Source organism: Dromaius novaehollandiae, chromosome 5 (genome assembly GCF_036370855.1).
Source record: "Dromaius novaehollandiae isolate bDroNov1 chromosome 5, bDroNov1.hap1, whole genome shotgun sequence".
NCBI lineage: Eukaryota > Metazoa > Chordata > Aves > Casuariiformes > Dromaiidae > Dromaius > Dromaius novaehollandiae.
In genome coordinates this window covers 31,975,166-32,001,891 of record NC_088102.1, presented here as the reverse complement: position 1 = coordinate 32,001,891, position 26,726 = coordinate 31,975,166, and the positions used below count along the sequence as shown (strand labels likewise).

Below are 26,726 nucleotides of genomic sequence, written 5' to 3'. Positions count from 1 at the left end.
CTATCTGAAAAATGCTTTAGAGAATGAACTGAAGAATGGTAGAAAAAACTTGTAACAAAATACAGCATACACATTTCTTGATCTTATGCTTTTTTATGTATTCATTTACATGTTTGAATATTTTTCTCCTCTCTGGATGAAGTGATTACATGCAGATCACTTTTTCATTCCCCCAGAAACAGTCTGATTAATTTTTAAAGCACTGTTTTGTCATTAGTTATGTATTTGACAGAAGCAAAGACAGCTGAGGCACATTAATGTAGTTTCAGAAAGCAGTAGGTGGAAGATGAACAGAGTCTGAAACTCCAGGACATAAGCAAGTCTGCACACAAGGAAGCCGAAAAGTGAAAATAAATATAGGTGAAGTGTTGGAAAGAGCGATTTACCTTTTTTAAAAATAAATAAATAAATAAATAAACAAACTTTTTTCCCTGGCAGAAGAAGAAAACATACCCAGAAAGACAAATAACCCCTTCCAAATTATGTTCCTGTTCCTACAGCTTCTAGCTGAAGTTACTCTTTGCAGCAATACTGGCTCACTTACCTGGCTGTACTACAAACTGGCACAAAATTGAAGACGTAGAGCAAATATTATATTCTGTGAAAAACAAATGTGCCATATTTTTTGTAAACAAAAATTCAAACAAGAAATCTGAAAGCCTTTTTTCCCCAAAGATTTACTTCCATAAATGTATTCATGACTTTTTTCACTTTGTATTTTACAAATATTAGTTGACCGTTAACTAAAAATTTGGACAGGTGCCAATATGCTGGTCAATTTTAGAAACACAGCTAGTCAGGGAAGTCTCCAAAGAACATTCATCTTTTTCCATGCAATTGCTGCCTACAGCCTTGCTGGTCTGAATGCATGAGATCTCATTTAAAATTGGAAGCCCTGGACCTAGCTAGTACTTGAAGACCACTCAGGAATCCTTGGTGCAATACACAACACAAATAATCAAAACCTGGTGAAAATCAGACAACAGACTTCAAATAAACAGAAGCATCTCACTTGGCCCTATTGTCCCTAAGATGACAGACAGCAGTTACAAATATATGACTGTTTACACTAATAGGAGAAAAAAAAATGTAAAAGTAAGACTACAACAACTCAGAGTGTTGCCTAGAGTATTTACACAAAGACAAAAGACTGGAGAAGGATTGCCAATTGAGGCACAGAACTGGAGGTGCTATTTTTCAGGAAATGGACACCTTCTTTTCTATGGATATGACTTAATTCTAAGAAATGACATAGCCTTAACTGTAGAACAGAAGGCTTGCCTTAACATTGATATATGTCAACATACGCATAGAGACTGCTTAGGTTTTTTTTTTTTTTAAATAAGTGAGATTTAGTGGGTTTTGTGCCTTTCTGTTACTCTTCCTTGCATATTAGATAGTTAATAAATCATGAAAAATTGATAAACACTCGCTCTACTACAACAAGACAGACAGCTTGTTCAAATACAGCATTTGGTGTCTGTATACTGTAACCACATAGTATGGATGCATCTCTAACAAATCAGGAAGCAGAGCTAAGTCCAGAACGCCATAGATGGAATAATTGTTTATAAAGGCTCCATTGGAAACTAACAGCATCTTATTGCTCTTTTTCTCCTGCTTGGCACCTCCCCAGGTATGCAAGTATCTGGAAAGACTATTCATAAAATTAAAATTGGTTTTGCAAACATAAATAAATAAGTAAAATCAATTTTCTGATGGAAAGCAGTACATTCCTGATGTAACAGTTACTTACTTACAGAAGTTTACCAAAGGGCAATCACAGGTAGAAGAAAAGACCTATTGGCTTCAGCTTTTCACAGTGCTAGTACCCTACACTGAATAAATACACACAGTTGTGTACAGTAGTAGTACGGCCTCTCAGGAGCATGGCGCTGAATTCTTTTTTGGACCATTCTCTTTGATAACAGTTGGAAGAAATCTGTAAGCTTTTCATAAACCATACTACAAGCAGACAAGCAAGTGGCAGCCCTGTAATATGAAATCAAATAAGTCTATTAAATTTGTTGGTACCTACCACAAATCACTCACTGAGACACTCCAGAAACCTATGTAGCAATTCTCAGAACAGGAGTCCAGACAGAATGGTTAAAACTGTGGGAGTCTAACAGTTGACACGGTCCACTCAGATGGCAGAAGCCAGCTTTCTGTTCCTGTTCCTAATCTTATTTCTGTTTAACAAAGTAAGGAAGTAGTGACAAAACTCCAAAGTAAAGATTAAACAGACAGCAACATGAACAAGGCCCTGAGGAATAGGATAGAGAGATGGTTACTCATACTAACATTATAGCAGAAAGACAACTTGGAGAGCTCACACCAAACAGCTTAATACACAAAGTAAGGAGAATAAACCAGAGGATGGGGATGTCATAATGCACAATTAGCTCTTAATTAACTTGTAAAATGGCTCATATGACTATAAAAAAAACATCAGCTGTACCAGTCTTTTAAACTGTCAGCAAACTAATTCAAAGCACAGAATTTTATACACAGACATTTGTGGGAAAATTAGTACAGCAGAACAAGGAAGACACCTCTCTATTAGCTATGTGGTGTAGTGGAGGGATTCTTTCAGATGCAAGGCACACTGGCACCTATTCTTAGTTATGCAGTACTCAAACAGACCACGGATACATTCAGTGCAGTTTCCCTCCAGAGGAACCAAAGTTGAAGTAATGCACAGGTGCACCTCACTTGCAAGACAGACAAAAGGTACCTCCCCCAGAAGCAAAGCGCATCTTCTCAAAGATCCTCCAGCAGTTTGCTCCCTATGCATGCACATGAATTTGTGCAGAAGTCTGTTTTGCATCATCCACAGATGTGGTACAAACCCTAGGACAAACATGTGGTGCAAATTTCTATGGAGGATAAATATGCAGTGTGGACATATGCTCCTAGAACTATAACAGATTGCACAAATAAAATCCTGGTTCGTTTGTCTTAGCTCTGTATCAGTCACAAAGGCACCAGATTGTCCCTCAAGTTCTTGGAATGTGTTGGTAAATATTTTATAAGGTGAAGAAAGCAGCAAAAGGAGAGGCTCTTCAAATTCAGAATACAATCAACATGAAGGAAATGACTGAGAATGTGATGGTGAAAAGCACTTTGCCTAAGAGCAACCAAAACATGAGAGAGTTCACAGAGAAGGTAGGAAGGAGAACAGTAAAATGAAAGCAATGGCCCTGCAGTCCTCAATAATCTCAGAGACTTAAGAAAAGTCTAGGGAGGAACCCAAACCTGCAGTTCCATTAAAAAATAACAAGACAGGCAGAAGAGCACAGTATGAGTACTAAGAGACTGAACTGGCTAAGTCATGTGTTTTTGATTGACCTCAAATGTGACAAGAAAACATTCAGAAAGTGAAAATTAGGTATAATTAAGAAGGCTGAGTATAAAACAATGCTTATAACTACGTAAAGCCAGACAAAACAAGGTACAAGAGACTGCATTAGTAAAAAGTATCAGCAAGTAATATCAGTAAGTAATAATTTGTGTATTATTATATTTAGAGAAATACAGGGAAAGAGTTGGCAGGCTACTCTGTGGGGAGATCAGCAATATCAAAAAGGCTAAATTCTAAATGCTTTTCTGCATCAGGCTTCATTAAAAATATCACCAGCACAAAGATGACTAACCCAGACTGGAAAAGAAGAAATCAGAGAGTACTCACGCAAAATAGATGTTTTCAAGAAAGGCTGATCCTGAAGAACTTCGTCTCATATATTTAAAAGCGATTCAAAGCAATTTTAGTACCTTTGGCAATTGCCTTTGAAAACTCATTGATGAATGCCATAAGGGAGAACTGGAATGAAACAAAGCCTATTAAATGGAAGAATCAGAGGAAAAGAGAAGAATCAGGGAATTACAGACTGCTCAGCTAAACTTGCATCCTAAAAATTCTGGCTCTCAGTTATCAGATTACTTATATGTACCTGGAAGATAGCAAGGAGTTAGGCAGCAAACAACATAGATACGTTAGGAACAAATTATTGCAAACCAAATGTAAATCATTTCTTTGATAGGGTGATGTGAGCTGTAGAGATAATGGAGAAGCAGCATATTCCCTGTATTTTAATTTTGATGTGTCTTCTGATATTGTTTTGACACGACAGTCTTATAAGCAAATTTGACAAATTACAAATAGCTGAAATCGTCATAAAATGGACAACAAACTGATTGGATAGCCAGACCCCAAGAGTAATTAGCACTGTGAGAAAGCAAGGTAAGCCTGGTGAAGGAGGCTGAGAAGAGGAGGTTCCACAAGGGGATGTTCTTGGCCCAGTTCTTTACAGTGCTTTCACTTACAATCTGGATGATATATCAGAGAAAATTCTTACCAAGTTTATATGAAGCTGAGACATATGAGATATGAAGCACTGACAGCAAGTGCATAGAGAGACAAGATCGGAATTCAAAATCATCTTAAAAAAAATGGAGAAGTGCCTTGAAAAGAGGGTGAAGTTTTACTGTTTAACTGGAGGTATGTGGAGACATGTTTCACTGGAGACACAGTATGGGAACAACACAGTATGGCAGCAACTTAATACATCCCATCACATTTACTATATTCCTGTTAGTTTCAACTTTTGCTATTTGTGAATCTCTAAAAACATGGGTTCAGACATCTTTACAAAATTCCCATATATATATCTTTGCATGGCTCATATGAAGCTGCTTTTTCTAATCCCCTTTTGAAAGCTTTTAGAATTCATCCACAGACACTGCAATGAAAACACATTGTTTCTTTTACCTAACCATTAATTTATTTTAACACCATGAAAGACATAAAATTTCATTTTGGTCATAACTTTTAATATTTCAAAATCAAAACCAAAAGAAGTGCTTTTCCTTTTGCATGATTTCTTTCATGTTCAAACTGTTGGATTTTTTCATGACCAAAACTGATTTGCTATTTGATAATAAAGAATGTTCAATTCCATACAGCACTGTAAATTTCTCCCTTTTTATCTCTCACCCTAGAAGAATATTTCTATTTGACAGTTGCTATGGTGCAAATCAGTATACACTAGGCAATCAAAACAAAAGTATATTCATGTAGAAACTCATGCTTTGAAATGAACAGATATTTCTGTGAGCTCATGTCTATCATACCATTAACCAAACTCTTTTGTTCCCACAGGCATGTTTCACTGTGAATACCCAAGTTTTAGGAACAAACTAGCTCTAAAATTTAACTATTTTGTTGAGGTTTTTTTAAATACAGAGGCCCAAATGAAAAAAAAAGTCTTCCTTTATACTATCAATTGTTTTTAAGTCTATGTCTGATAAGACACTTTTCTTGGCATCTAGCTTATCTTTATCTCATGAAAGAAACTCTAACCAACTGAAGGGACAGATATAATCCATTTGGCAAGTGTCTTCAACTGGCAATCACAAAAGTAAGCATTTTATACCCAAAGATGCATCTAAAAAAAAGTCCTCCTCTTTAAAAAAAAAAAAAAATATTCAAAACCAAAGAAGAAAAAAGGACTTTTTTAAAATTAAAATAAAAGACCTATGAGGCATGAACATAAATGAAATTGTACTATTAAAAATACAAACTAAGCAACAAGTTGGAAGCACTAACCACAACTAAATCTAGTTACGACTATCCAACTAGACTAAAACTGACTGCTATCTGAGGTGCAAATGAGCTTTGATGTAAAAATAAAATTTCATGCAAGGACATTAAACTTCCAAGAGCAAAAATAAAAAACACCATGAAGACAGCAATACAGTCAGGCCTATTTTCCTTTATCAAATAAGGTCTCTAGAAAGAATATGAAAATGATTTCTTTCTTTCTTTCACTGAATCTTCTATACTATTATGGATATTATAGAGAATGTTCAAAAAGTCAACTGTCCATGGCAAAACATCATAAAGCAACTTCATTTTTCATGCTCTCTCAGTGAGACATCCCAAATTCTTTTTCACTCTTGCAGTGATTTCACTCATTTTTCATAGAGCTGCATTAGGGTAGTCTGTGTAATAGACGTTACGGCTAACGTATATTGCAGGGCAGGTGTGCTCCAAGGTACATGAGGGACCTCCTAAAATACAGCCCATGCTATGAGGCCTCCAAAAGCATGAAGTCAGGATGCAGCCATAGCACCCACCTGCCTCTGAAGCTGGGAAGAGTCCAAGTCTTGTACAGAAGAAACCTATTTTAATATAGTTCTTACAACGCACAAATAACATCGGTTCTAAGTAAAACACTCAAAATATTCCAAAATGTTTTCCAAATGCACTTGGCTAAAAAGTTGCTAGAAAGAGAACAATTGGTATAATATAGTTAGTCTGCATAAAGCAATATTAAGCAATGTAAACTGAGGAGAATAGCAGGAAGTTATTGACAATTTCTTTTAGCAATCTGACATGATGTATTTGAACATCTTTAATTGTACAATATTTTTTACCTCAATCAAAATGTTTTAGTCGGCATTGGTATTAGTCATTTTGATTGATTATTCTGAAAAGTCACACATTAACTGCCTATAGATATAGATATTTAAGAGCGCAAACTTTTCCAAATTTTCATGTTTCATTATCAATGTGTCATACATCAGTGACCATTTAGATAAAAGAATAAGACTGCTCCACCCAATACTTCAGGCTGTATTTTTGTTCTTATAAGGATTTGAAGAAAAGAATATACATACACAGATAACTTTGATGGTGTTTTTAAATTGGCTGCCCTTCAGTTATTGTCCAGCCTTCCCAACACATCTCAATTATGACAACCTTCAGTATTTACTTGCTAGAAAAATATTTACTGCTGCAGAAGTTGTCCTTCATCTATTCATTGTTGTGTGATTTTTTTTTTAAAAAAAACCACAAGTTGCCACAATGTTTTGACATGAAATTGCAAGAACAGAAATGGACCCTTCATTATGAACATCCTTCTGTCCGACGATGTGTTCTGTAAAATCCTGGGAGGTTCCATTTTCAGTGGCACAGCCCTAAATCTGCCTACTTTCCCATTACCTAAACCCCATTTTCCAAGTGCTAAGGGAAAATTAATTCCACAGTGTAACGTGGCAAAAAAACATTCTAGTTTAAACACTGCGTTTCAAAAACCAGAAAAACAGTTCTGTTCCTTTTGTTTGGTTGGTTGGAAAAAATATAGAAGAAATCATCTAGTTACTGTTTACAGATCTGATAGTTTCCCTCTGAATTTCAGTATTTGAGGAGCGGTGTGCACTATATGCACAATAGCCCAAACGTATAATGCAACTACATAAATATTTACATGAAGTTGTTCTCGTATAGAAATAGCACAGCACAAAATAAAAAACTCTTACATCACTATATAAAATAAGAGAATTATAATTTTCACAAGAACATTTGTATGAAAAGTAGAAGCGCAAGTAGTTGTGCAACTAAACTATATATAAACATTTTGTTAATTTTAAAACATGTCTTTTTACTACCTCTGTGTCTCACCAAAACTAAACATAATGAAAAGCTCCTACCAGAAAAGTATAAAAACATATCTTAAGATGATTTCTAATCCCTCTAACCATATTTTTCTGGAGCAGGAGAGTGATTGTATATACGCATGCAGAAAGAGAGAATTATTGTAAAATGTCATTTTTCTGTGAGAAGTCATGTTTAGATGCACATATAACAGCTTCCTTCAAATTTGCTGCTGTGCATCTCAAAGGAGGCAATACTTCAAGGGTTTTGGTTTCACTGTTTGGTGGGGTGTTTTTTGGAACACAAATTGAGTTCTGTCTAAAGAACTGCATATTGGAACAACACAAAAAGATACCAACACTTCCAGCTGTCCTGAGAAGGAACAAGAAAAGTGATCTTGCTCATGCAGAAAAGACCCTAGCTGGAACAGCTCGGTCACGAAGGACCTGCCTGGAAGAGCCGTAGGCTGGATTCTGCGATGTCAGGATTCCGAGAATTGTGAGCTTCTGTATGTTGACACAGGAAATAGAATAAATACCTAATTTAAGAAAGCTCATACTAGTTTAGCTATATTCAAGAATTTACAAATAACTGGGGAAGCTAGAAACAGCTCCTTAAATGCTGCCTTCTAAGGCAAATCAGAAGGCAAAAGCAAATAGGATGCACGATGACTTGCGTCCATTTAAGCTAGTGATAATAAAGCTCGTTTTCCAACGGCTTTTTCTCACAATTGTTTGTAAGCTCCGACTGAAATTTTTCTATGCTTAAGCAAGTCAAAATGTCTGTCTCCTATATGAATTCTCTGGCACCTAATATAGCATGAACTCATGGGCAGCCTACCTTTAGTCAGATTACTTAGCTTCTTGTTCTGACCAGATGTTCGTCTCTGAAATGTGCAAAACTTAATTTTCTTTGATACTTCTAGTCTTACAGCAAATTTAACTGAAGCCAGCAGTAGAAAAAAAAAATTATTAGGAGGGTGGCAGACATGACAGAAGAATGAACACGTAAAACCTTAGACTCTTGGAGAGTCAGGATCTAGGTTCTTTTGGCAGTTCCCGCTTCACCCGCCTGTCATTGGCTCGCATTCCCTTGCTGACCTTTCGGTGCAACTACACGGAAAGCTGGATCAGATAACCAACACAGGAAAAGCTAAACACACGCTGAAGTGCTATGTACGTAAAGTTCAGTTCAAAAGAAAAACTAAGTGTACTGAACATCCAAACATTAATATTATTGGGCAATTATTCTAAATGCTAGCACATGAAATAACAAGACACAGAACTATGTTTGAATCAGAAGAAAAGACTGTCCAGATTAAATATCTCCAAATTTTTCACTGTGTGTAATATATATGTGTGTAAGTCAGAAGCTCTGACTTACCAAGCTGAAAAGCCTTTGTTTTTGAATTTTTAAAAAGCAGGAAAAATGGTAAGCAGCATAGTACACTATAGTGACCTCAGGGAATGGAATTATTTTATAAGAGAAGATTATAATTTCTCCTTTTTACTTTTTTTTCTCCCTATGCATCTTTATACTAAACACAACCAAGAAGATAGAAATAACAGATTTAACAATAGTTTTACTTCTAGCCTTTCCCTGATGAAAAGATATTATTTAAAAAAAATCCATAAATTTGAACAGAATTCACAAAACTAAATGGAAAAACAGTATGTTACTTCCAATGGAAAAAGAAGGATGAAATGACATAATAAAAACACATAAGGGAGACTGGCACTATTTGCAACTTAATGGAAATTCAACACAAAACAGCTAAAACAGATTCCAGTGTGAATCTGGAAGCAATGGTCCTTGATATTGCCACCTAAGAAGTCGTAAAGGAGGAGCGGATTTGGAATGAAATATTTATTATTGCACAAAACACCAGACTGCTAAGCAGAAAATGTATATTTGGTTTAACAATGGAATGAGCTTTCTTTGCTTCTCATCACTTAGAACTGCAGAATCATTCAGGCTGGAAGAGACCTTGAGAGATCATCTAGTCCAAACTCCCACTCAATACAGGGTCAATTCTGACCAGGTTTTTGATCAGTCCAGGCTTGGAAACCTCTGTAGACTGTAAAACATTTCTGGGCAACCAGTTCCAGTGCTTAACAATCTTCACAGCAATTTTTTTTCCCCTTATATCCAGTGACTACCTTCGCACTTCAATTTATGACCACTGGCTCTTGTTCTCCTGCCATGCATCTCAGTGAAGAGCCTGGATCTGTGCTCTCACTAACCTCCTCATAGGTAATGGGGGGCTGCTACTGGGGCTGCTGCCTCTTCTCCAGGTTGAACAAGCCCCGGTCCTTCAGCCTCTCCTTGCATGGCAAGTACTCCAGCCCCCAACCATCTTGGTGACCTGCTGCTGAACTCCCTCCAATTTATCAACATCTCTCCCATGTTGGGGGGCCCAAAACTGGACACAGTATTCCAGATGTGGTCTAACAAGTGCTGAGTAAGGGGGAATAAATAATAATTTCCTCCAAGCTACTGGCTACCCTCCTGTTTACGCAGCCCAGTATGTTGTTAGTCATCTTTGCTGCCAGGGCACACTGCTGAATCCTGTTTAGTGTACTGTCCACCAGCAGCCCCAGGTCCTTTCCAGTGAAGTGGCTACCCAGACAGTCAGTCCCCAGGCTGTACTGTTGTAGGGGGTTAGTCTGTTCCTGTCAGACCATTCCTCCAGACTCTAAGTCCAATAGCAGCCTCACCTTCAAGTGTATTGAGCCCCCCTAGTTTAGTGTTGTTCACAAACCAGATGATGGTGCGTTCCACCTTCAGGTCACTGCTGAAGACACTCAACAGGACATATCCCTAGGCAGACCCCCTAAGGAAATCCACTTGTTTCAGGTAGAGTTCAAACCACTAACCATTGCCATTTGAGTCTAACAAACCAGTCAGTTTTTCATTTATTTAGTAGCCAATCCACCTGGACTGTAACATCTCAACTTGCATACAAGCATGCTGTGGAACACTGTGCTTGGGTGGTCTTAAGAAAAAGCCTTATCAAAAAGCACACCTTTTCAAAAGATACAGATGAAATTAGTATTCTTATTATAGTAGAATGGATATGCCAATCCCCATAGTAAATTTACTGATTATGTACAGGATGATTGGTGGGGGGGGAAAAAAAAAAAAAAAAAAATCAAACAATGTAAAACTTATGAAGCCTATGATCTGAAGAATAAGCCATGTTCAGAAAAGGAAGCAGCCCAACATTAGCCTAAAACAACAGGACACTTAAAAAAAAAAATCACTGGAGAAATCAAAACATAATAATATGCATAAAGAAATATAAAAAGCAATACACCACCTATCTAAACTACAATGAATGGTGCTGGAACCTTTTTAAAGACTGTACGTCTTACACTTCAGCTATCATGTACATCCAGAGGGCCTAAGAAAGTGCATGTTAAGCAAGCACATATCTCTGAAACACAGGCACTGGTCTTGAAGGGTACAAAGCTGTTGCAAAAAACCTTCTATAAAGAGGTGACAGAGAGAGGAGGAGAGAGTGAGCCTGCCAGCCCATCTATTTGAAACATAGCCGGAACTGAAGAATGAGCCAGTACTTAAGCCCACTCTAAATTAGACAGCTAAAGTTATATAAGTCCAAAGGACTGACTCAGCCACAACACTGTAAGAGTTTATGGCAGCATCTTTCTGATGACTGTGACAATTGTATAACCCTTGCAATAAAAACGGACTGCTAAAAATAATTTTCCAATGAGGTTTTAACTGCTACATGTACTTCCTTGCTTACAAATCAGTAGAAGTCACCAGAACGCCTGAACTTCTAACAGGGTTTTGGCCATTTTTTTCATGTCTTAAAAGGGCTGGCAGTGTAACACTGTCACAAATCACCACTTCTACTTTTCTTCTCCCATCCTGCTTACTTCTGGGGAAGACACGGAAAACTCCTTGTATCACCGAACAAAACAACCTCTGGGGTATGAAGTCTTCAATAAAATATTCTCTGTCATATGCTTCAAAACAGAACATTTCACAGAACAAAGAGGAAAAAGGAAAAGAGGCAAAGGCCACCTATTTTTCTAATTATGCTGACCCTTCTGTATTTCTCAATACAAAAATGTCGACGACATTTTACTCTGATAATGAGAGCTATTTCTTGTTTCTTTAAAATCAGAAAACTATAAAATTTCCAATGCACCAACAGCTGAATAAGACTCTGAAAAAAATCTCTCCTTGAAATTAGAAACCAATCTGAAGAATTAAAATATACAAAGAAAAAGTAACATCAGATGAAACCTTATTTATTTACGTAAAAAGTAAAACTTGATTATGTACTAAAATAACTATTTCAAAAAAATTTACAAACAAAAAGAAGTTGAGTTAAAGCATTGTGATTTTTCCTGCAGCAGTCAACTGACATTTCCACACTGTCATGCGAAGAAACACTTGACACACAAAATTGTCTCCACATTCTGACATATCCACAAGAGGAAAGGAAAAAGGGTTCAAAAGTGTCCAGTAACACTGTAGCTACCCTTTCATTTCAAAGGCTATGCACATAAAATGCCTCATCAATACAAGAAATAATTCGTCTTTCCTTTTCTTGAAAGGGATAAGGAAAATATACTTCGCTGACATATGCTTTCCATTGACATTTTAGTTACATTTTTCTATCTTATCAAAAAACCAAAATTTGAGTAAGGAAGCAGGCCCCTCCACGGTATATTTCTGTCTGTGGATATTAGTAAAGCACAGAATACTAAAGAGCTACAAACAAGAAAAATCAACAATATACTAGCGACAATGGCAACTTCTTTGTACCAGAAGAAACTATAATAGATGTGGACCCAACTGTAAAATTAGCATAGAAAATATGAATGTTTGGACCACAAATTCATTCACAGAATTGTAACAAGATTTTCATGGTCAGAAAGATACCTTGAAGCATATTTTACATTCCATAACAAATTTCTCATGCATTTTAAAATCCAAGCACAACATACACTATAGTCTATACTACTAACAGATGCACATATATTATTCTGGAAAAGTGAGCAGACACTTCACCGTAATGCTTCTCAATTGTCATTTTTAATGAGCAAGTATCTAAATACTAACAATTGTCATATCTTAACATTTTAGAAACATGCTAAGGATTTATTACAGACATAGTTACCCATATTGGTGGTTGTTTACACACATATTTGTAATTTAAATTCCAAGATTCATCAACGAGCACTTATTTGTCAACTCCCATATGCGAAATTCTTAGCTTTTTTTAAAAAAAAAAAAAGTTGATAATTCTGTTAAGATGACTCATAAATAAAATCCTGCTTTATTCATATGTAGCCCTTTACAGTAAGAATATGCCATTCAGATAGGGAAACTAATATGCAAAGGAATGAAGCGACTTGCTCAGTCGCATCCACGGCCAGCAGAAGTCAGAGATATGCTTATAAAAGTTTGTAAAATCAGCAAAACAATGCATTTCAGTATACCTGAAGGTGCAAACATCAAAAGGTTAATACTGGTGGTTACACTTATAATTCTAATACAACAGCTTATTTCCTCAAAACAGACAAAATATCACATATGTAGAGAAAACAAAACTTTTCTTACAATCCTACATTTACATAAATAAGTAATTTTTTATGCTTCTACAGAAAGAGAAGAGAAATACAGATTGCTCTAAAGCTTCAAGTATTTTCAACTTGCTGCAGAACTGACTGATTATCTAATCCATGAAGAACTGCATACAAACTTTGGAATCAAATAATAGGATCTGTCTTTGATTAAGTGCAGTAGTTATTATTCTTTATAAAAACACTGTAATTATCATGAGGTTCAGTGTCATTTTTTCTTAAAACTCCTGTCCTATTGTGTCTGTACTCATGTAAACGTGATATCAACATGGTAAGTGACATTCAACACTCATTTTTGACTCAGACACATTGGGAAAAGAGTGGAGCAACAATCAAGCCACACCAGTGAAAGACTTTTTTGCACTCATTCAGAAGATGGAAATTAAGCTTTGACTTGCCCTTTGTGGAGCCTCTCCTGTTACATAACGATTTTTGTTGTTTTCAGAACCTCTCTCTCTCTTTCCTACTGCTAAATACAGAAAATAAATGGTGACATTATTATTCAAATACTATTTTCTTAACAGGAAAAAATGCTTCCTAAATTAAAGGAAAGCAATGCAGTTTCTCTCATTAGCAATGGATGAGAAACACCCAGTATTTTAGGGAGACTCCTGAAGATCTCTTTTCTTTCAGATCTTTTCCAGAGGCATCTCCAAATACATTCTAGTCAATTTTTACATAACGATTATTTTTCTCCCAAATAAGGGGACAGATTTTTGCATACTTTCTAAACTGACTATAGAAAGTTTTTTGTTCTTTGACCGCCTTTGAACAAACAAGACTGATTTTCAGTAGCTTTAGAAAATTTAGAATTTCTTGTTTTGCTCATTAGTCTTTAAGGGGGATTTCATCCTTTTCGTTCTCTTGTCTGTGTTACACCCCCAAAAAGTGAAAATTGCCATTCTGACAATAAAACTACCATAAAATTGTTTTTCCTTTTGTAATAGCTGAAAGCCTTTACTTCTGGGTAAACCAAGATTTTTAACAAAACTATATGATCACAATATGAAACAATATATGAACTATACAGTCCTTTGAATGTTAACAAATGTTGTTAATAGTCTTAAATGTAAGCTGTAGCACAGCTATATGCAGTCTTTGAATGCATAACCTGTTAAGATATGTTAACACTCAGTAGCCAAATTTTAGCTCACTCTTAGACTAAGTATTCTCTTAGTTTGCTCAACAGCTGTCTTCAATCAGTCCAGGATATTAACTTTAGATGCCTAAAATTAGGTAGCGTGACAACACGATAAGAGCCTGTTAAGAAGCATAGGAAAAGTGAGCATATGTGGAGAGGGAGGAAAAAAACAACAAGTAACACAACAAAGCACCTCTATCTGTTCTTTTAAGTATTCAGTAACCTTAGCATTGCCTTCACCTTGGCCTCCTCTCTAAGCCCTAATAGGTGGGGTCTAAATAATGCATCTTTTTCCTGTGGAACATCTAACGTGCACATGTCCTCCCTGTCGGGACAGATAAATCAAGCATGCCCTTATCAGTTCCCTTCTCAAGCAGCATATTCTCTTCCTTCCTTGAAACAGCACACATTGTTCCACTTATATCCATCTGCTGCAAAGATTATTTTACTATTTCATCTTATCATCCCTCCTTTTCATCTCTGCACAGGCTGACCCTTAACCATTCCACTAGGCCCCTCCTGTTACTACTACTATCATATTTCTTATTTCTAATCCATTTACATCTGAAGTCTTCATTTCATATCCAAAGTGCTGTGGCCTTTTACTAACGATTTTTACTAAACAAAGTTTGTGCTTTTTATCATGACTGCGTAATGCCTAAAATGAACTTCTCATAGCACCTTCTTCAAAGATACTGCCGAAAAACTGCTGTTTTAATGTCGATATATCATCCCATGTGCTCTGAGATATGTTGTATTAATCAGCTATCCAGTACACCTTAACTGCAAACTGTTGAAGGCAGGGACTTCCTTCCTGTATACAACTTGGCATTTACTAAAGTCCTATCATAACGCAAATACTAAGCGGTAATGCGACAGATGTATGCCCCTAGGTAAAAAGATTCAAAAGCACTGTTAGAAAACAGCTTGAAAAACTATTTTCTATCTTCTCTTTTGTAAGAATATTTCACTACCAGACAAAACTTCTCTCCTTGCTCTGTTTCCCTCTTCAAATACACTAAGTGATTTTATACAAAGCACCATGTTGACTAATGTAACACATCCTTAATAGCCATATTCTCAAAGATACTTATCATCTGGTTCTGCCTCTTACAAGTATACTACTACCATGAATTATGCTTTTAATTTTCATATATCCCAATCAGAGACAAACAAGAGACTACAGATACAACACAAAGCATAAATAAATCCCATAGGCTGATTAACTCCCTACATAGGCTGTGTCAATTCCTAAAGAAATTTTAGATGTGTCTTCCGGGGGCGGATGCTGTTGCTGTGCTTTGAATGTTAGTTTAAACATTGATCGTGCTGAACTGCATATACTCAGAATCACAGAAATGTTGGAACCTCTGGAAGTTATGTAGGCTGACTTCTCGCTTATGGTCACTAGCCCTTGTTCAGGGGTAGCTTTGTTTACCCAAATCCAATATAACTGATTCCACAACCTCGCTGGGTATCTGTCCCAGCACTGCACTACTCTCCTAGGAAAGAAGTTTTTCCTAATGTCTGGTCTGAACCTCTCAAGCTGTAATTTGCAGTCACTGTCCCTTGTTTTACCATCTGCCGTGGCCTAGAAGAGTTTAGCTATATCACCTTTGTAACTCCTCTTAAAGTACTTAGTTCACATCAAGCAGTTATAATGGCCAAGTATTTGTGGACAGGGATCAAGGCACCACCAGAAGGTAGCTCAGAACCCCCTGCGTTCTCTGACAGTTGCCAAGTAAAAGAAACCAAGTGGAAGGAAAAAATAAGTTTACCTTGGGTAATCATTTAAACTAGATTAACAACTGAAAGTCCACACTGGCATTAGTTTGTAGGCTTCAGAATCTGTCTTTTGCGGGGGGTCAAATTGAGATAGCATGAAAAAATAGAACATGATCATAAATGCAAATTAAAGACAGACTATGTAGTATGTTTCTAGATATGAAGCACAAATATTCTGTTTTCCAAATTTTGTAATTTTATCATATTTTCTGCACCACCATGTTTCTTTGTGTCATCCTCTTTATCGTCTGCACCATTATACCCATAACAGCTGCAGAGAAGTTTGGATAGGTTTGTAACAGCCGAAACATGAGGAACTTGTTCAAAGGGCCTTTCATAACGTTTCACCTAATAATCTGTTAACGGTTACCTTAGCTCCTTCTGCTATAAGGATCTATTAAGTTTGTTGTGACAAACAGGACAGCAGACATACTAAAAACATACGCAGGCATCATCTTACGTGAGAACAATGACATATAGACAGAGAAGCAAAGTTTCACTTTCTTTGGTAAATTAGGATAAAAACATGTAATCTGTTATCAAGAGATACCCTCCCTTAATCTAATCCCACTGCCCACAACACAGACTCAAACTCTTTTTTTATCAGATTGGTTCAATTTTCACTCCACAAAATTTTTTATTCTAAAAATTTTGTGCAGGACTTCCAGCTCTCTGGGAAAAAGCACCGTGAAAACTATGCAGTTTTAGACCTAGACAGACTCCTACCCATATTCTACGTATTTTGCTGCATACTTTCTTTTTAGGGGTAGATATAACAAACATACCAGAACAAACGCATAAGTTCACACATATTGCAAATATCTTAAAGGCTCCATTTTAGGCTGTCAGTACAGAATTTTCCCATTTTCCTATTTGATTGGGGGGTGGGGAGAACAATATGAAACCCTCAGACAGATAAGACCAGCACTTAGAACAGTGAATCGTATGAGCTGCACACCCAGAGTCATATAATGTAAACAGACAGTGAACCTGTAATGCAACCCTTTAAGCAGATGCAGTGGGTGACTGAACTCCAGAGCAAAATGTGAAAGGTATTACAGCTAGATATAGCACCAAGACTGACAGTAGTGTCAATAAGAATCCATATTGTCCCTCTTACCAGTGGGTTATGTTTCCTTCATCCCACAACACTCATCCCATAGACTAAAACCCAGTTTAAAAACTTTATATCATATAAACATCCCTTTGAGGCCCAAAGACTTAAGGGGCTTTCAGGACTATTTTCAGTTTGAATATAGATTCCAGCCTAGCATCCATAAACTACATAAGGACATAAGTTACTTACTTTGTGGAACCACAAAGAGGGAGCCCATAGTGTACATTTTCCAGTAAGGTCCAAAAGCATTAGTAATTTCCATGTGCATGCAACAAGATTTCCCAGGTGATAGGAAAAAATAAGGCAAGAAGTATGGCCATTAAAGTTGCTAGTTTTAAGGATAAATATCTCTTAGACAAACTGCCTCACTGCCAGAATGTTGCTCCCAGAAATGGCTGTGTCTTGTCTGCACTTTTGCACTTGACAAGATGCTAACAAAACCTATTTCTAAAAAAAAAAAAAAAAATCTCTCTCTCAAGGTTGACTTATTTTATAACTTGAAAAGAGAAGAAAGAACATGCTTCCAGACTGCACAGGACATGTTCAGATAAGCCTCTTTTGAAGAGCACAGGACAGATGCTTATAGATGGCAACCGTGGTCATGCTTTGCATGTTCTATTCATACACCTTGTGCTTAAACAGAGGTTAGAAAGAACATTTTATGCCAGCCACTAATAAAAGTCACTAAATGCGTCTTTCCTTCCGTTAGGAAACATCCCAGATCCAGGTTAGATATCATACATTCATGTTTCTTACAGATATATATACACATGTATATAAAAGCTATTGATCAAAATAACCACGTATACTCTAGCTTTAATGTCATTACACTGTTTCTGAGCTGATACTGGCTGCAGCACAGGCACAGACAGCAGACCACGGCTATTAAGCTCTGAGAGACACTATCACAATACCGTTATGCATTTTACATGGTGCAGGAAGTGAAAGCTTACCCTGACCAAGTTTTCCTCAGCTGAAGAAGAAAAGTGAATTGCAAGGAACAAGGAGAAGAAAGCCACAAATACATGGAGGAAGGGAAAGTGAAAAACAGTGATAGGTACTGGAACTTCTGTCTAGCTTTATGGTATGTGTATATATCACTAAGATGTCCACACTATTACCTTTAGATTGTAGTGTGATACACTGCACTACCTTTCTAACTTCAGAAAAGTTTATCCAGCAAATAAAACTAGAAGAGAATTCAAAAGCAAATATCTGCTTCATGAAGTAGCTCACTTGAAGTGCATGTTTCGAGGTCTTAAAAAGTTCAAAGACAGACATGTACAAGTTATTTTAATCCTAAACACAGGTTTTTTAGGTGACATCAAGTCTGTCATTGCTGTTTTAGTTTATTACAGGGATAAAAATATTTAAGAAAAAAAATCCAAAAGCAAAAGAAAATTTAGCAGTACTAAAAGTCTTGTGGTAGGAAGTAAAATCGAAAGCCTATGAAAGAAATCTATATTGGCTTGCAAAATCCTGGAAATTCAAGGGGGCTCCAGAAGCCAGAAGAATGTAAACAAAGGCGATGTCTGGGCAGAGCACTGAAAAGTTCACACAGGGTATTCAAGCTTACCCCTTGTGAGGCCCCCTCCTCGACAAGCATGGGTAGGCATTGCATGCAAAGTCTCTTCTCACAAAGTGGTAAAGCACAATAAGCATAAGATATATGGAAGACAAAATCACTGGCAAAGATGGAGCAAAAAGGCATCTCAGGGAAAAGGAGAATAATTTGTTTTATTCTCACTTAATCCGCTTTCTTTTAGAGTTAATAAGACTAACAAAATTCAGGCAGCTTTTCTAACAGAACCTCTACAAACAACCCTGCGTAAGAGACATTGGAGTTTAACACTGAAAGTGAAACAAATATTTTACGTGAACACACCCTAAGGCAGATTTCAGAACTATCCCAAAATAGAAAATTTGATGTAATGTGAGGAGTGTATAGTAGCTCCAGGAGAAAATTTTAAGTAGAGGTCTTCTTTCAAGCAGCAAGAGCCAAACATAAGTCAAAAACTTGCAGTGACTCAACAATAACACGCATATACAGCAAGACTTGTTACCAAAGGAGGATTAATCAAATAGAATAGATCAGGTCTGTAGCACACACTTCTGTACATAGAGGCAGAAACACAACATTTGCTGACAGATGAAGAGCATTTAGAAATATGCGAGTGGTAGCTAAAATGAAAACACCTACACTTTGGGTAAACACCTGAGGGAGGCATTTAATTTATATACTCAATTCTAAGTCCAGCCGTATTTCATAATGTCAACACAAATCTGTAACAGGTCAAGTAGACAGCAAAGCTAACAGGTTAGTGATGGCTCACAAGATGTACAAAAGTAATTAAAAAAACATACAAAACAATACATGTGCTTATCATGTGTTGCTTGAGAGGGATAATTTAATTCTCTGTCTCACTATATTGAATTTGTCTTTATCAATTTTAATTTTTAATGTCACATAGCCATATCTTAAAAAAATCCACCGATGTCCTTACAACAATTGTCTGGCTTTCCATCTCAAAAAAATAAGCAAGTAAAAATTTTTTAAAAAAATGGAAATGTACATTTGGCAAAAGTTTTAATCAAAATACTTTCATGTACAACAAAAAATAATAAGAAATCAAGGGTAATAATATACAGACCATAAGAAGTCTGCTTGTTTTCTTGCAAGTAACCGGAGTATAATACACCCATTAACCATACATCCAGGTTTCTCCAAACACAGAAATTTCTTTTCTGGACAAAAAGAACAAGTATTCTTGTCTGTTTGTGTGGATATTCCAGAAGTGATTGAAAAACATGGACTACAGATGGGCAAAGTCTGCACAAAACCACACAAGGATTTGACACATACTGGATTTATCAGTCTCGTTACTTAGTCCATGTACAGATCATCTGCATACGACCAGTAAACTCACTGTGCCAGCAAGATGCACCAGGCTTACTCTGCATTTGCAGGTCACCCACACTGCTCATGCCCCGTAAGTTTTGTGCCGTACAAATAGTCCCAGATACGTCAAATTCACTGAGCACATCCCATACAGTGTTCACATATACACTTCTGTCTGGAAAATGTGGAAACTTAATAAGTTTTATCCTTTCTCTGGCAATATAGCTTCACCTCATCTGCAATGAGAGAGGCTTATTCATCTTAAATGTTTTTAAACCATTATGGAAGTTATAGGTGTTCTGGGAAAAGCAGCAATAGGTCTAGTGCAAAAGCAACACAAGACTTCTTTTGTAATTCTTTTAAAGTTTAAAAAGTCAACTGCTTTGGTTACAAATAAGTCCTCTAGCCAAAGCTCCATTTTATTTCTTATTCTGTGAGAATTCATTTGATAGCCTTTAATCTCTGGAAGAGATTTATCAAATGCTCTAGATAAATACGTTGCACTGGATTAACTTTCTTCATCTGAATCACTGATAGGATAGATAACAAACTCAGCATTTCTTAAAAATCCCACAGTTTCTTCAAACAAATTAAAACTGACTCCCCTTCATCCCAGTCAAGTCATTCTAGCATTTTCTCACACACTTTCTAAAACAATTTTAATTAACTTACAAACTAATGTTACATACAAACAGTTTCCAGGGTGGACAGCAGTAAGTGTAAAGTCAATAAAAGATTAAATGGTAATCATCAAAAGCCTCACTTGAGTTTACAAGAGTGAGATTATTAAAAAAAATAGTCTCATTTTGCTACATGCCTAATGACAAAGCACCCCACATTCCTGAAGTGAAATTTAACAGCTTTGTGTTTTCACAATGCACACAGAAAGAAGTCATCAGATCAGAGAAAGATTCATTTTAGGGAAAAAAGTTTAACATTTTGTTACCAGTGTACACCAGTTTGAAAATTGAAGAATGTAGCTTTCGCAGATAAACAGCATATCCATACTAACTTTTCCAGAACATAGGAAGGATGTGACTATTGTCAAATATGCAGTGACTATATGAAACTTCTATGTCCATGTGTTGAACTGAGGGTAGGAGAGTTTTGGTCAGAATGGGGGAAAAAAACTCACAATTTCTCTTTATATTCTGAGGGGGACAAAATCTTTCTTTCTAGTAAGCTATTTTCTCCTCAGTCCCCATCCCCCCCAAGGAAAGGATTTCATTACCATCAGGCTATTGTTTATTTTAGGAGAGCATATTTAGGAGAGTATGTAGATTTTGAAAATAATAAAAACAAAAAGATGATATCTCTTCCATATAAACAAACCCCATATGTTTTCTGTGGTTGTTTGAAACCCTGGCAAAAAAGGTTAAGCATATTTTCATACCAAGCCTTAGAAAAGCTCCTTTCTCCACTGAGGCCACAGGTGTAGAGATTCTAACCTCAGAAAACAAAACAAAACTTTTTTTCTTTTCATTTCCTGTTTTATTTACTTAGGAATAAGTTAGATTTCTCTTATCAAGGACAGCCAGGAGCACAAACAGATGAGTAACTGTTCCTAAAAATGTTTAGTTCAGTTACCAGAGGGGAGATTAGATACAGGAACACTTAAAAGGCCTCTTGGTTTGATCTGTGACAATTCTCTTATATTAATCATTGAATTCCAAAAATCCAGATGAGTCTAGGCACAGTATTCCAGGTGCAGTATGCCACTTGGAAAAGGACAAAAAATAAGAAGGTCATTCATTCTTGAAATGGCTTATCTTTTGTTTTCTTATTATTGTAACATTTTTGACTGTGACATTTCAGTATTATCCAAATTAGGGAACCATCTACAACACTATTTTTAGGAGGCAATCTAAACTTAAGTAGGTACACTTAAGTAGGAAGATAAGCCTGTGGGGATCGAATGTTGTTTATTCTGTTTTTGTTTAAAAAGAAACTAAAACACACACATCCGCACACAAAAGCGGCCTAATACTTCTATGGTGCTAGTTGTGTCTATATTGAAGCTGGCTCAAGCTTCCAAAGCTCAGCACATCACAGTCCACGGGCCGTCAGCCACGCATAGCTCAAGAGAGATGACACAGTATCTTGCTGTTTGAGACTACGGTCCTACTGCTGGCAACTTCTCTGCCTTCAAATGCTGCAGGCCTAGGCAAACTCTGATCTCAAGTGAGGGCTGTTTTATAAAATCCATACTCTCACGTCAAATAATTCCATCGTGTATTTGTTTGAGAATTCAAAGTTTTTGAAACTTGACAATGCCAGTACAATTCCCCAGCACATCACATGTGAGATGCTAAACATGACAAGTAGTTTCAACAAATCTGAAAATGTAAATAACAACTATTTTTGCCTTTGTATTAAAATTCTATATATTTAGATTAAAACTGCCAAAAGTGTAAAATTAAAAAAAAAAGGGTCTTTGGTAATGTGATATACAATATACAGCTTACTACTTAGTGTGCTTCGCATTTTACTTTCACCCTGGAAAAGTGGTTTCATTGTGTGCAGTTAACCCATAAAGGGCAATAATTCCAACTATTTATCTTCAGAAAACAAAGACTGTATTTCATGATACTCTCCCACTCCTCTTGTGAAAGAGTGAGCCTAGAAGTCAAACACTGACACACGTTTTGCAGTGGAGTCTAATTTCTTGAGAGCTACCTCATAATTTAAATGCTAAAATTCCATTTCAACTGAAGAACAAATAACCCCACATGAGCAAGTCTCAAGGTGTTCGTAACACTGGTTCTAACAAAGACAAACGAAACACACAAACTCAAGGGAACCAAATTCAGTTGTCTTCAGAGCAGTTCTTAACAGATTCAAATGTGCTTGAATTTATGCCCAAAACTGACATGTTCTATTTCATCTTCAGACTTGCTAAATAAATTTCCGTACCACTATCTCAGGATGATATTCCTGAAGGAATGTTTTTCATTGACAATGGAGAAAGACACACACTTTGCTCATTCCATTTTTCATGTCATATAAGTTATATAATATATGCTAATATATAATATACTAATATTATTACTGTAATTGGACTCTCTTCCAAAATTAGAAAACCTAAACTTTATACTTTAGATGTGATAATTAAACTCTATTAATCTAAATATATGCAAATACTGTATAATACAGCTAGTAGTAACTTGTGTATTTATGTGCACACATATTATATATCTGTGTGTTTGTGTATGCCTGTATGTATACACACACACACACACCTCTACACAGATAAGAACTAGTCACATCCTGCTCAGGCCTACATGTGCTCTAGTCTGCACATTGTAAGAAGCTTAGTTCATATAAGTTTTGTGTAGCACTAAGTTAAGTTGGTTTATAAATCTGTGCAAAGTAAGGATCATAAATATCATATACGCAGGTATATATATTCAGGTATTTACCTGAATACCATTCATTACCATGAATGAGGTTCTCTATAAACAGACCATCTGAAACTGATACTGAAAATAAGTCAGCACAATCCTAAAAATAAGTATTTAAGCAATCCTCTTGCTTACCATTTTAATAGTACCATGGTAGAGAGACAGTTGATTTTAACAGTCTAATAGGACTGCAAAAGAAAACAACAGAATTGCATCTTCTCTTTATTACTTACACAATCCAGACCAAAGAGTGACTTCAGGACAACACTGTTACCTGTGAGGTACCATCTACCTACTTCATTACCCCAAAGAAACTTGAAAATAATGAATATATTGTTTAAAGATCACACTACAGTACAGATTCCTTCTTAACTGAGAAAAGAAAACCAGTATTTCTCATAATATCAAGGGTAACCAGTACTTTAAATCATTTCAGGAAAAGAGAAAGCATTAATCTGTAATATGCAAAAAGAGTTACCTCATAATGGTTCTAGATACCCTGTCAATACGTAATTTCGTACATGCAAACAAGCCCATTATGTGTAGCGAAATGATGCATGCTAATGAAATTATATATACATATATACTTGCAGATTTAAGCTTAAAACAAAATTTCTCAGAATTAACAACACACAAATTAATCTGTAGAGTGGATAGGCCACCATCTGAAAAAAAAAGCCTATCTTTCTTTCAGTTTTCCCTTTCCTTGAACCACTTTCTTCTCAAAGGCCTTGGAAAAAGCAGTAATTTGGGCTCTGACAGACTGTGACTAGAAGAGAGCTCCTCATTCAAGTATGCTCTGTAGAAAAGCACCTAAATGATTATCTGTCTCTCAAAAAAAACCACAGTCGGTAAGCTGCCACAAATTAAGTTGTTTAAATTTTTTTATGCCAGTACTTACTCAATGAAGTCTGACTCTTGGAGGACCAGACAACACTTTTACTTTTCTTTAGACAATGATACATTGTTAGGAAATTAGGAAATCGTTAGGAAATACAAAAGATTAGACTCGGGCATACTATAAACCTATGAAACGTATATGCTACTTAAGCACGAAAATATAGACAATGAATGCAACAATCTTAGCATATTTACATTGCTAGTATACCAACTTATAAATGGTTATATATATAAACTTATGTATATAACCATTATAAACCATATATGTAAACAAATATTTAGTAAAAGTTTTTAACCTGCGTATGATCTCTGTGCGACCAAGCAACAAGCTTTGGCCTAGTTTTGAAAGCAAATACAGTAATGTTGAACAGAGAGTATGTCTTTCTTCAGAATTTAACTTAATGAAGCAGGTAACCCTTTCTTAAACTAAGAAAACCCCAAAATTTAAAAATACCATTTTTGAATACCATTTTGAAAACCTTATTGGCTGCAAAAAAAGGGAAAGTTCACCGTATTTAGTGAGGTTCAGGTGACAGACTCTATGAAGAGACCTAGAGCAAAAGCCCGAAATTATCTTACCTCAGTAAAAACAAGCGGTTAAGAAAAAATTTTCCCGTTATAACCAACCTGGATATCTGGCAGTCTTACTTTTTAGCCCTTAAAATCATTAGAGTACTTCCATGCGGACCTTTCACACAACACACAGCGGCGCAGTATAACTTTAACACACAACATGACTGTGAAAGCACAGAAGCGCCAAGTGACAGCGGGCAGCGGAGTTCCGGGGCAGCTGCGAGCGAGGCGGCTCCCACGGCGCTCCGCGAGGCGCCCCAGACCCCCGGCTCGCGGCGTCCGCGATGCTGCAGGCTCGCGGGGGCAGCGAGGTGACTGCCGCCCTTGCAGCCGCGGCCCCGCTGCGCCCCGCGCCGCCCCCCTGCGCGGAGGCACCTGCCGACCCTCGGGGCCGCGGCGCCTTCCGCAGACCCGCGCTGGGCTCGCCCAGCCCCGCTGGCAGCGGCCGGCGGCGGAGCGGGCGCGGGGTCGTTGCGGTGCGACCCCCCCCCCAGCTCGCACAAGCCTCGGCGTTGCCAAGGGGCAGCACCGGCGGCGCCCCCGGGGCCGCCCCCAGCTCCGCGCCCGGGTCGGGCGTCACCGCGGGGCGCGGGGCACCCGCACTGCCCGGCGAGGGGGAAAGGGTGAGGAGCGCCGCTGTGAATCCTGGGCTGCCGGGACTGGGTTTTCCTTGTTGGTGTTTGTATTTTTTTTTTTTTTTAAGTGGAAAGTTTCCTCTCCCAGCAGAGGCTGGGACAACATACAAACTGCCCCAGGGCGCCGCGCTGCCATCACAGCTGACAGGTTTCTCCCGCCCCCGGCCTCCCGAAGCATTAAAAAGCAGGCAGATAGATCCGGCCGGGGTTTGTTTTTAATAGCAGCGATTAATACAGCTAACTGCGTCCCTTACCAACAAAATAAAACCCGAGTTCTCGTGCCAGCATCCCGCACGGAGCCTTCCCGGCACCGGGGCCGGGGGAGGGAGGGGAAGAGGAGGGCAGGGGGTGAGGGGAGGGCGGCAGAGCAGCAGAGCCACGGAAAAGTTGCGGTCGGTCCCCTCAGCCCCGCAGCCGAGCCGCCAGGGAGAGGAAAGTTCACAGCCGAGCGCAGCGCCCGAGGGCAGAGGGGCCGGCGGGCCGCAGGTCGGGGTTTCTCCTTACCTTCTGGTCGACAATGGAGCAAGCCATTTCCCGGACGTGGGCCAGGCTGAGGTCCCCCGAGGAGTCCTGCAGCAGCAGCACCGGCTCCCGGCTCAGCCCGATCTGGAGGTGGAAGGCGACGCCGCCGCCGGGAGCAGCCCCCGCCGGCGGCGGCAGAGGGCTGGGCGGCCGGATCAGCGGAGGGGCGCTCATCGAGGACTGCCCGCTGGAGCCGCCGCGGGAGGGAGAGAGGGAGGCGCGGGCACCGCGGTGAAAAGTTTGCGGCCGCCGCGGAGGCGCCGGGCGAGCTCCGCGCGAAGTTTCAGGGAAGTCCCGCCGAGCTCCTCCCGGGCGAAAATGGCGGGGGGGGGGAGGGCGGAGGAGCGGGGAGGATGCAGACAGGAAAAGGCGGCGAGAGACGCGCACAGCGAGGGGGGGAGCCGGGCCCAGCGCCGCCGAGGTGGTGCCGCCGCTCCGGCTGTTGGCGCTGTGCGTGGCGCGGGGGCGGGCCGGGCCGCGCCCTCCGCCGGGCCGGGCCGGGCCGGGCCGGGCCCTCCGCCGCGCCGCCGCCACACGGCGGCCGCGTCCCCGCGGGCAGCAGCGCCCCGTCTCGGCGCTGAAACCGCCCCGCGGCCGGCGGGATGCCTCCGCGCCGGGACGCGCCGCCGCCTCGGCGCCCGCGGGACTCGGCGCCCGCGCCCCGCCGCCCCGGTCCGGGGAGGGCAGAGCCTGC

General features: G+C 38.6%; 1 protein-coding gene across 3 annotated transcripts in view; it reads right to left on the bottom strand.

Moving 5' to 3' along the window:
• Window positions 1-26,497, bottom strand: part of PRKD1 (protein kinase D1) — a 153,945-nt gene extending 127,448 nt beyond the window's left edge. Inside the window, exon 1 of one of the 3 annotated variants that reach the window (XM_064512402.1) lies at window positions 26,015-26,497. In XM_064512402.1, the coding sequence (XP_064368472.1) occupies window positions 26,015-26,206 (192 nt within the window). In that variant the 5' untranslated portion in view covers window positions 26,207-26,497. The remainder of the gene's footprint in view (window positions 1-26,014) is intronic. The other 2 variants (XM_026100254.2, XM_026100255.2) reach the window with 2 other exon arrangements.
• Between the last annotated feature and the right edge of the window lie 229 nt (window positions 26,498-26,726).